This window comes from Sturnira hondurensis, unplaced genomic scaffold (genome assembly GCF_014824575.4).
Source record: "Sturnira hondurensis isolate 20B ecotype Veracruz unplaced genomic scaffold, ASM1482457v3 Scaffold0001872, whole genome shotgun sequence".
Classification (NCBI taxonomy): domain Eukaryota; kingdom Metazoa; phylum Chordata; class Mammalia; order Chiroptera; family Phyllostomidae; genus Sturnira; species Sturnira hondurensis.
Window position 1 is genome coordinate 28,096,071 of NW_028074503.1, and position 11,109 is coordinate 28,107,179.

Below are 11,109 nucleotides of genomic sequence, written 5' to 3' on the forward strand. Positions count from 1 at the left end.
AATTTTATTCAGAGTAATGAGAAACTATAACAAAAGCAACCTTAAAAAATAAACCTACGTGTACTTTCTCTGATACTTAGCACTATATATAATTAACGTGGAAGAACACCTGATCATACAAAATAGCTCATAAAATACAAAAAAATAAGGAAACAGAAGATTCTTTTCTGTTTCTACCTAGCTTCATTTTGATGCCATGTCTGTGCAAGCTCTGTTTTAGTGAATACACAGACATAAACTCTAAAGATTTGGCCAAGTACATTTTGGTTCAAGACTTATAAACTGAAGAACGTTTCAAAACACACCGTGTTCCTTATTAGGCAACTGAAGATCTGTTATCTTGGCTTATGGGCACTGATCTAAACAGCATCATAGTACTAAACGCTGAAAAGCACAGGCCTGGGGCCCCCAGGACTCAACTCTACGTCTTGGGCGAGGCTGCAAACTTCCGATATAAAATATAATTTACCATTAGGAGTAAATGTTTGATCTGTAAAGCTTACCAAATTACTTTGTTTATCATAGCAGATGAAAGCAAAAAGGAATAATTTTAAGCTCAAAACAAAACTGTTTATATGACAGTCTTTACTGCTTCATGATTCTAAGCATTTAAGACAGATTCGAGCAATTAACAGCATAAACTTTCATTACATAGTTCTATTATATATGTTTATGTGACTTAGCTGTTCATCTGTTATTTAAGTGATTTCCTCATTACAATAGCAGGGTAAAGATAATTTGCTGAGGCTGTCAAAAATGTTAAGCGTTTCAGTCTCAACAGAGCTTGGATCCCCACGTTTGTTTAATGCACTTTATTTACTTAAGTCATGTCAAATAGAGTATTGCTTCTTCCTTCCAAATCTAGAAAATGTAACATTTTAAGTACATGTCTAGTAATAGAGATAGCAAAAGTTCAATGCTGCTTATATTTCAGTGATGCTGATAGAATTTAGGATTAATGTTCTCAGACATTCAGTTTCAAAGACCTAACAATGAACTGCAAAACTTCTTGTACAGTTAAAGACACCAAATCTTTTTTTTTCTTTCTAGATATCTACAGAGCTGCCTTTGTTACCGCAATTTTTGGTTTGACTAGATACACAAAAATAACTGAAAACAAGATATTTTCGCTGGCCCCTTGGAGACTGTCAATTGAATGAAAGCACAACCCTGAAAATATTGACTATATTTTCCTTGTAATAACAATAACAATAATAATAACAACCACAGCGCACATTCTAAGACACACTGAAATCCAACATAAATTAGAAGGCTAGCTTATGTGGATACTGAGGCAGGAACAGTAATGGGCATGGTTTCTATCATTATCTTAAATACGGTCTTTAAAATGCTTCTCTACTCTAAGATTAGGACTAGTATGGCAGGCCAAACCTCAATAACACATTCTTATTCCTCTACAATCTTGAAAAAATAAGTTATGTCTGATCATGTGCATTTGTGAGAGTGTGCACGTGTAAAAGAATACTGAGCTAGGCTGACTGTGTATGTCTGTGAGTATGCATGTGTGAACAGGGTATTGAGGTAGGCTGTGTGTTGTTTGTGAGAGTGTACGTGTGTGAACAGGGTACTAAGCTAAGCTGACTGTGTTTCCGAGAGTGTGTGTGTGTGTGTGAACAGGGTACTGAGCTAGGCTGACTGTGTGTGTTTCAGTGTGTGTGTGTGTGTGTGTGAACAGGATACTGAGCTAGGCTGTGTGTGTTTGTGAGAGTGTGCATGTGTGAACAGGGTACAGAGCTAGGCAAACATGGGTTTAAGAGTTAGCCCAGTACCAAATGTCTTAAGAGCAAGTCCTTCACCATCTCTGAACCTCAGTCTCCTCACCTGTGGAATGAAGAGGGCAACCCTGGCATCTCACTGGGTTCTTGTGAGAATTTAAAAAATACAACACATACAATGTTCGTGGCATACCTCTTGGCATATTAAGTAGCACGTTAGTTTTGTTGTACCCATCCACACCCTAACATTCAATCTAACACCGTGCAGATAGTCAGGGGGGACGTCAGACAAAAGAGAATGATCAATATCCAAAATTTAGCTCCAAACCTTGAGAAGTACTCAAAGATCACATGCACATGCAGAAGCATGTGTTTGCGTAAATATCAACACATAAATTCTGATACTCTATTGTGGAGTATAAATTACCGAAAAATAGAGTAAAACCGTTGTTATTCCAATAAAGCATTTGCAGAGCCAAAGAGAATTAGCGAATCACAATTTGCTGTTTTGTTTTTTTTTAGAACACCAAATAAAGGTATGGAAACTCCTGAACTTGAACCTCAGTTTTCTTTGACTATACAATGGAGGCACTGGGCTGTATATTTCTACAGGGTTTCTAGCCCTAAAATTCCATGATTCTAACAAAGTAGGTTTGATTCCACTTTACTTATTTTTAACCTAGTAAATTACTGTGCTCTCTACAAAAGCTGTACAACTGTATTGAACTACACTGTAATAGTAAGGCTGTTTTAAAACATACACACAGACAATTAAATAACTCCACTCATAAAATACCTTTAAGGGGAGACCAATTTTTTTCTCACACCATAACCATAAATTTGAACTGGTACAGATGAAAATCAATTCAGAATGCTGACCATCTGAATCTCCTCTGTGATACAGTCCTACCCATTGGATTCCTTTTCTTCCCTCACTGAATTTACTAACTGATGTGTCATTTTGGTGCCCTGTGGATAAAGATTAACTGACTTGTATGAAGATCAAGTAGTGCTTTCCCTCTTTTCAAAAATGCCCATGACAGGGATGTGGTGCATTTTTTTACTGCTCTAAATTGTGCCAACACCCATTTGTTTGGCAGCCTTTAACAAATGCTGAACGCCTAAGTAAAACTTAGCAGTTGCGGGGGGGGGGGGGGGGGGGAGGGCNGGAGTTGGGAGGGGGGGGGGGGGGGGGGGGAAGGCTCAACCTTTCAACTATAAGGGAGGAAGATGCAGTGTCCATCACAGACCAGCTGTAAATACACACAGCAGATGTGACCGGGGTTGTTCCTGAGTATTGATCATTTTACTGGCCCAACTCACAAACTACATTTTTAAAAAGATGCTACAGCTGGCATGTTTGTCTTTTGCTTATAAAAAGCTCAAAGGTAAGCAAATAAGCAGTATTTTTATTATATTAGAAAATTAAGCTCCTAATAACAAATAAATTATAGACTCTAGGTGCATTTTTTTTCTTTTGGTAACTTTGCCATCCTTTGTTTTAATGAGAATAATTCCCCACTTATCCTGGCATGTGGATACTTTAAGTTTGTTTTAAGATCAATGATACAACGGATATTAAATCCCTTTGTATAAGTTACCATATGGGTTACAACTATTTCATAAAAATAATTCCAGAGCCCACCAATCCCCCGTTAAGGTCATCGTGGCTCTGAACTATCATGGCTGAATTGTTTTAGTGCTCTCTGCTGAACACCTGCAAACATCAAACAAAAACTGCTGGTCCTTTCCTGGGTTGACAAAAGCCTTTCATGTGAAAAATGCTCCCTGGGAATGTCAGGCTGTAGCTCAGGTTACATTCCATTCTCCCTAGCAGCCTCCTCATTTCTTAAGGTGGTAGGAAAAACCATGTTTGTGAAATGAAAGATTAAAGGGAATATGGCCACACTTTATTTTCATTCTCACATTGCAAATCACGACGGAGCATCCTAATAATGGAATCAAAAGCTATTGGGAACTTTAAGCATGAAACACTGCCATGCCTCACTGAAAAAATACAGCTGGTTTTTCAAATATGAACGGTTTACTTATAGCCTGGATCTTTCTTCCTGGAGCCAAGTTTCAAAGCTACCCATGACAGTGACATTTGAGTCCATTCAGAACAATGGATATAAACCTGAAGTAAATTTAGAAAATTATTTCTCTGTCCAAAGTGACCTTGAGTTCATCCTTCCAGCTAAAAGGCCAGTTTTCCTGATTTTTTATTTGTTATGCTTTAAAAGGACTTTATCTTTGTGGATAAATTATTTATCTTTTATCTTTTTGAGTGGCAATATAAGCCATTTACTTCACTAATAGCCTGTGTTCAAATATGTCTTGAATACATGAGAAGAACCAACACTCCAGTCTGTATCCTATGTATCAGAGTCACCATCGTACCTATGGTATTCACCATGCGAATACCTCGCATCTGCAACCCAGCAGCCCAGACAAAATAGCCACTGGTATTTCCTAACCTTCACAAGTCAACAATGGGGCCTGAAAACTGCAGTTATGGTACAATGTAACTTAAAGCTCAACACCTTAAAAATAACTACAGCACCTTCATTAGCTATATCATAACATCTCACTAAGAATGAAGTCTCTGTCTAGGTTCATGTAGACGTATATGTTATGTGTACACATATAAACACACACATGGAGTTGTCTTAAAAACTGTGTAAGTTCCCATACGTGATCCCATTACCAAAATGCACAACATTAATACATATTCATACTTAATCCAGCCTAGACTCCCTGTGAACACTTAAAGATCCCAGCAAGGATTCTATCAAAATGTGAACATATAAAAGGGACCAGACACACAGTTAAATGTAACACAGTGTCATGCTCCTAAATCACCTCACTTTATAAGCTATACCTAAACTGGCATACTTAAGTTACTCCAAATGTGTCAGTTTTTACAAAGTGCAAAAGAGTATTTTGCACTGACTTTGAAAGCAGTTTATCTCTGTACCTTTCTGACATAATCTACTTCTAGATTTAAACTAAATATACATTTTCTTAAGTAAAATCATGAAGAAAATTATTGTCAGAGATAAAGTTAGTTACTGTTTGGATACTGTCTAACATGAAAAATTAATTTGCCTAAAAGAGATACTTGTATTCATCTTTACTTCAAAGTTGTACAAAAATAAAATACAGAAATTTCCAAGATATAATAATAATAATAATAATAATAATACATTAAAAAATTAAGTCCCTAAATAGAAAACATAACAGGGTCCAGGGCAATAAAACAAACATACAGTCAACAGTACTTTAGTAAAAGTGAATTCAAAAAACAAAAGATAAAATATAACTATAGGAGGCGTATCTCGTATTTTATTATAAGTCAAGTTATAGAGACTAAAATTCCCTTAGACTAATGGGGGCCAGAAGAAGAAGTAACTTACTGGGAAATGAGCAACTTTTAGAAGCCATCCATTTTATAGAAACAGACTCAGTACACAAATCACAAAGGGGAACAGACTTCTCACTGCTGTGGCAGTGAAGAGATATGAAACTATATCCGACAGTTAACAGACAACTGCACTAGCATCTCGTAGCTAAAACACGCCAACCTTTCCCAGTCTGTCCGAAGAACGGCTCTCTGTCGAACGCACTGTGACGCATCACTGCTAGAACTAACTAACACACTGCAGCTGTTTAACCAGCATCAGTGGACTCAAGCCTTGAACCTAAAGAATAGCAGGCAACAATGCATGCCCCCTTCTGATATGAAATCCAGGGGACGAAATAACAAACACATTTTAAACAATACGTGTTTTCAGTTTTTACTTTTAGTCCAGGACCTTCAGACAGTGCCCCCTCCAAGCTCTTCCTCGGATGGGAGATCATCAGCGCGCACCCAGTTGCCACCCAGCTTCCTTTGTGAATAGCGCTGATGTCTTTTTAAAGCATCACCCAAAGACCTTTTATCTAGAAAATGGGAAGTTCTTACCAATTTGCAACTTTAAACATAGCAAAAAATTCACTGCACATATAAACACGCAGGGGAAAGTAACAGCTAAAGCATCAGAAAAGATATGATAAAAAATAAATGAATTCATATTTGGCTCAGATTAGCAAGAGGCTATTTCATCTATGGTTTACTAGGCGGCATTCATCTGCAAAATGAAGGACTCATTTCTTTAAAAGGGTTAATTATACATAGTCCCTAATAAAACTGATATTATTTACAAGCAATTTCCCCTTTTTATGAAAGTTAGATTTCTCTATTTTCCAATAGGAAACATTCATTTATTTCCCTCATTTTAACACTGGCCTTATCTTTACATGTGGGGTGACAACTGTATTAGAAAACTGCTTTTAAATTAAGTGATGGAATTCTAAGACAGTTTCCTTGATTTTTTTAAAAAAAGGCCTAATTTTAATTTTGCAAAAGTTGCCTTTTTTTCTGTAAGTTATATCACTGATGGATAATGAAATAACCATATCGTTACAGGCTAACATTTCAATGACTTTTTCAGAACACTTTAACAGAGCCAAAAATATACAATGAGTGAATAAACAGCTAAGAACATTTAACTACACACTAAGAAAAGAATTTACATACTTGAGCCAGTAAAATGTCCACTCGCCAAAGAAGTTGGTCCATTTTTCCCACTGCTCACAGGAGGTGAAAACATCTAAAAGAAACAAAGAAATATTACTGTTGAAAAGAAGGTATCTGCACCTTCAGGGCTCGTCAAAGATCTTCCATACTCTCACCACAGAACTTAGAGTTTATGCTAAGGGCTCATTGTAATGAAATACATCACCATCCAACTTAGAACTAAAACAGGCACAAAATTAGCAATCAGCCCTCTCCTCCCCGTTCCCACTCCTCTGTCCTTTGCTCAGGTTCCTTAGATCGCCAGCACTACCACACTTAAACAAACACAGTCCCCATGTTATCGAGATTCAGTCTGGAGGGCAGCAGCCTCTCTAGAAAACATTAGTTTTACAAAGAAGAAGAAAAAGTTGTTTGTTTTATACTAAAAACCTTGGCCATAAACGTGGCAATGTCCATTTCCATCCTGTATAGGATTTGCCTGTTACATGTGAACCCAAATAAAAATAAAAGTGCCACCTGCACTAAATTCTCATTTCGTCTCTAACATGAGAGCAATTTGAAGCAAGTCTCTCTTTCTCTCTCTCTCTCTCTCTGTCTCTCTCTCTCTCTCTCACTCACTCTCTTTCACTCCCTCTCTCTCCAGCATTTATTTCAATCGACCCTAATTGGTTTCCCTCTTCTTCCACGTATCTAGTGGATAATGCGCACCTTCCCTGGGTCAGAGCCTGCAAAAAAGCAAAGGAACGAATGGAGAAAGTGCAGCAAGCAGAAAGGGGGCTACAAAGCTGCCTACAGCTACGTTTCCTGACAAAACTTCCGAAAGCCATTTCTCCAAAAGGTCTAGCAGAGCAGTAGCAGCAGCAGCAGCAGCAGTGACATGAAAAGCCCCATGTAGAAGGCGGTTTGGAATTCATGTATGTTTGGTGGACTCTTTTTATTTTGCTGTGCAAATGCATTTTACACCAAACTCATCTGACATTAAAAATCCATTAATCCCCCTGACATGTTTGAGACTTGGTTTGGGAGAAGGAAGCAAAGGGATGGAGAAGGACCAAGTACAGCTGTAAAATTCCACAAGTGTGTAAGTTCTTCTTTGTGCTAATCTCGTAACATTTACAAACACAGTACAGAGTTCTGAGGACTGTACACTCAGTATATCCATATGGGTGTTCAGAATCCCAGGAAATGAGGTAATTAGGTAACTAGAGGTCCTACCAATCCAAAGCATCATCAGTCTAAAACTTTAAGAGACAAGTGGGTCTCCTATTTTCTTTTCCATTTCCAGAAAATAAATAAATAAAATTAGTAGTGCGCAAAGTATCAGTTCTCTCAGTGTTCAGATAAGGCTAAGTTTTAGGGGCAGTTGGTCCTTTTAAGGGTGTCTGTTTTTCCTTTCCATTGGAGTGAGATTCAATTATTTTGGGGGTTTGTGGGTACAGAATTCAAGGCAAGTTATTAGACTCTGGAAAAAATAAACCCTGAATCACCCATCACACCCAGAAATTGTAGTTACAACTTATCAAAAACACCTTCATTTTAGCAAGGATTCAGCCAATTAAAAATTATTTCTCTCCTTTAGATTACTATGGGTTTCTAGCTAAGTGTTTAGGGGGGGTTTGTTTTGTTTTGTTTTGTTTTCACAGCTGTTGTTAGTTTCCACCGCTCTTTCTTACCGCACTGAAATCCAGTAAATCACTCAGCTCTTTGTCCGTCCCTAAGGCAGCCATTCGCTGTTGGTGATGCATTTTAGCAAAATCACACAAACCTAGAAACATGGAAATAACCGCAATCAGAAAATCCAGTCCCAATCCTTGGAGAAAACACAATCGGATTTTTGGAGACTGGGGGAGTGGGGAGGGGGGGTTGAGGGTGGGGATGTGGGGGCGGGTGAGATTAAGGTGGAAAGGAGGGAGGGAGGGGAGAGTTGTTTTGTTTTGTTTTGTTTTTTTAAAGATGGAATAGGCAGCAATAGCAAAAAAAAAAAAAGCGATATCGATACTGTATCTCCAAAGAGACGATCAAAACTGGTAACATCCACTATAAAACCAAAACCAGGAAAGAAAAAAAAAAGCCGCTCTTCAGCGCATCATTTTATGCAACAGGAGGTAGGAGAAATGAATGGATCACAGAGAAAAGAGAAACTACTGAGAACGATCCGGTCTCAACTTTACCCCCACCCTCCATCCCACCCCCTCACACACACTCACACACGGGCGCACACTCGCACACACCACTCCCCTCTGCATTTCAAAGTGGCTATAAAGAAATTAAAGATGAGCGTCTCCCGAGTGAAAACACATCCAAAGGGGGAGGGGTGACAAGGTCGGAGAAAGGGGTGGGGGGAGAAGAGTGGAGGGTCGGTCCCATAATTGTCCAGCACCCTAATTTGTGAAAGAAAGGGTTGTAAAAATTAAAGTCAGGCCCTTGGCAAAGTCACCGGTCCCTCCAAGTGGCGTGGCTGGGGAGGGGGTTGGGGGGACCAAACGAGGGGGAGGGAAGAGGCGCGGGAGGGGAAGGGGTGTCTCTTCTGGGAGCGCCGGGAGCCGGGAGCCGGAGGTACGGAAGGCTCCGAACCTCGTGCGGGGCCGCCGAGCCGACCCCGCGCCGCTCGGCGCATCAGCCCCGCCGAGCCCCGGTACCTACCGCCCGCGCTCGAGAAGGGGCTCTCCGTGCAGCGCCGGCGCCGAGGCGGCGTTCATGTCTCCCCACCGCCGCCACCGCCGCCGCCTGCACCCGCTCCTGCTCCGTCCCCGCCGCGCCGCCGCCGCCACTACAGATCCGCAGACACACAGCCAAGATCCCTGACTCTTAACACCAACTCTCTTCTCCGGGGAGGGGAGGGGACGAGGGAAGGGGGGAGGGGGAACACGCCGAGGCGCACGGAATTGCAAGTTCAGCAAAGAAATGGGTGGGGGGGCTCCGGCGTGGAGACGCGGCTCCTTGGGGTCGGGCCCGCTGGGATGCACCCCCCCCCCGGAAAAAATCTCAACACCTCCCCCGCCTCGCACACACGCGAAAATACGAACGCAAATTCACCGAGCACCTCATTTTCCCTCAGATCGTCCGTTACGATCTGAAGCCTGAGCAGTTCGGCTTTTGCCCGTTTCGACCATCGGAGGCACTTTGAAATTTATTCGAGTTTACATCCCTCACTTCTTTCTTTCTCTGACTCCTTAGTCCCTCTCACTCGCACATCCACACACGGCAGAGCAAGTTTCTGCTGGCTGCAAATACACGTGATGTAAAAAGACTTTGCCAAGAGGAGCAATATTTTTCTTTTTCAGATATAAATCAAGCCACATTTTGCTGGGGAGATTTTCATTTCGGTAGTTCTGTGTTGGTGGGGGCGAAACCTCAACTGCACATTTTATTTCCCCTCCCTTTAAGTCACAGAATAGTATAGCTGCAAACTTCGCCAAAAAAAAAAAAAAGGCAATTTTTGAGGGTGGATGTTTTGTTTTTTTACACTTGGGTTACTAGGCACGCTAAGTCCCGTTCGCCAGCACCGTAAGTTTAATTCAACATTCGGCAGTACAGGCCCTGCATGCTCTTAAGACACACTTTTTTACTTCACTTTTTAGGATAAAAACTAAGCTTCATAATTCTATCGTTTCATAATAACAAGCGTGGTTTATCCAGTATATGCAACATACGCGAGTTTAACGTGTTAAAATACAGTCTACAAACCCTGTTATTGCTATATGTGCGAGTATACATACAACATGCACACACTTTTTCCCATTGAGTTATTTAATAGGTTGTTCCTTTTGTTGTAATAAAACACTGGGATCGACATTTTAGAAAGTTCAATTCAATTACAAACAGTTTTACTCTTACAGCAAATTGTAACGTTACCTTAAATGGCCACAAATACGCTCACAATATTCCAAGGAAAGTGACTTTAAAAAGAGAAACAAAAATCTTCTGCAAGTACTTAAGTATCTCACATGTGTATCCCCCAAAAAAGTATTTTAACTGGTACTCAGTTCTGCTCCAGGGATGTCCACAGAATACAAGATTATGCACCTGGCTCTGGTTTTTGCATTTTCCACCATAAAACTGCAACGAAATTCCCTCCCCCAAAAAAGAAATCATTAAAAAAAAATCCAACAACTTTTTCTTATTGTTTATCAAAAAAAATCAACACAGGATAGTTATAAATTTTTCCTCAAATCTTGGTGGGTTTTTTTCTTCTCCTCTTATAAAGTCTTAAACTTGTTCCAAGTTTAGAGGTGTCTCATCATCCTCCTCCTCACCATCATCATCACCATTGACTCCCCCGTGGAGTCACATTGATAATAATAGGTTTCCCTGAAAGATACATTGTAATCCATTCACATCCGGGCACTGCGGGCTTATAAAGAGAAGGCGCTGCGCCGCGGCTGCTCCACCAGACAATGACTAGGGAGGGGCGGGGCGGGAGCGGAGGTGGGGGGAGGACCATAGAGTGGTAAACACAGCGCCTAGAGGGGCGCCCAAGATGGCTGCTGCGCCGGGCCACGCCTCCTCCGGGGCTCGGGGCGGATGTCGTGGATGTCGTGCGCGCGTGGGGCTGAACTGCAAAGTCGCCCAGTACTGGGGCCGTTAGCAGGCCCGGTGCTCCTGCGCACTTCTTGTGCCCGTTGCTTGACCATCCCCGTTTACTCAAGAGTGTAGTATCTAAATGAACGAATTAGACACAGACTGCCACCAGGGAATCCGCTCCCCGGGCTCGCCTGGAGGTTCTAGGCTCAGCATCTGCTGGAGCCAGCCGCATCCACAGAAAGCCGGCGCCCAGGTCGTCTCGCTGTGTGA

At 41.1% G+C, this 11,109-nt stretch overlaps 1 protein-coding gene across 12 annotated transcripts in view; it reads right to left on the minus strand.

Annotated features, from left to right (window-relative positions):
* TCF4 (transcription factor 4) overlaps window positions 1-10,675 on the minus strand; it is a 332,565-nt gene extending 321,890 nt beyond the window's left edge. For 2 of the 12 annotated variants that reach the window (XM_037034647.1, XM_037034628.1), the window contains exons 1-3: window positions 8,959-9,268; window positions 7,989-8,080; window positions 6,316-6,388 (exon numbers count right to left, since the gene is read on the minus strand). In XM_037034647.1, coding sequence (XP_036890542.1) covers window positions 6,316-6,388; window positions 7,989-8,060 — 145 coding nt within the window. In that variant the 5' untranslated portion in view covers window positions 8,061-8,080; window positions 8,959-9,268. Of the gene's footprint in view, window positions 1-6,315; window positions 6,389-6,831; window positions 6,849-7,988; window positions 8,081-8,958; window positions 9,271-10,170 lie in introns of those variants that run through there. The other 10 variants (XM_037034643.1, XM_037034610.1, XM_037034703.1 and 7 more) reach the window with 8 other exon arrangements.
* Window positions 10,676-11,109: the final 434 nt, after the last annotated feature.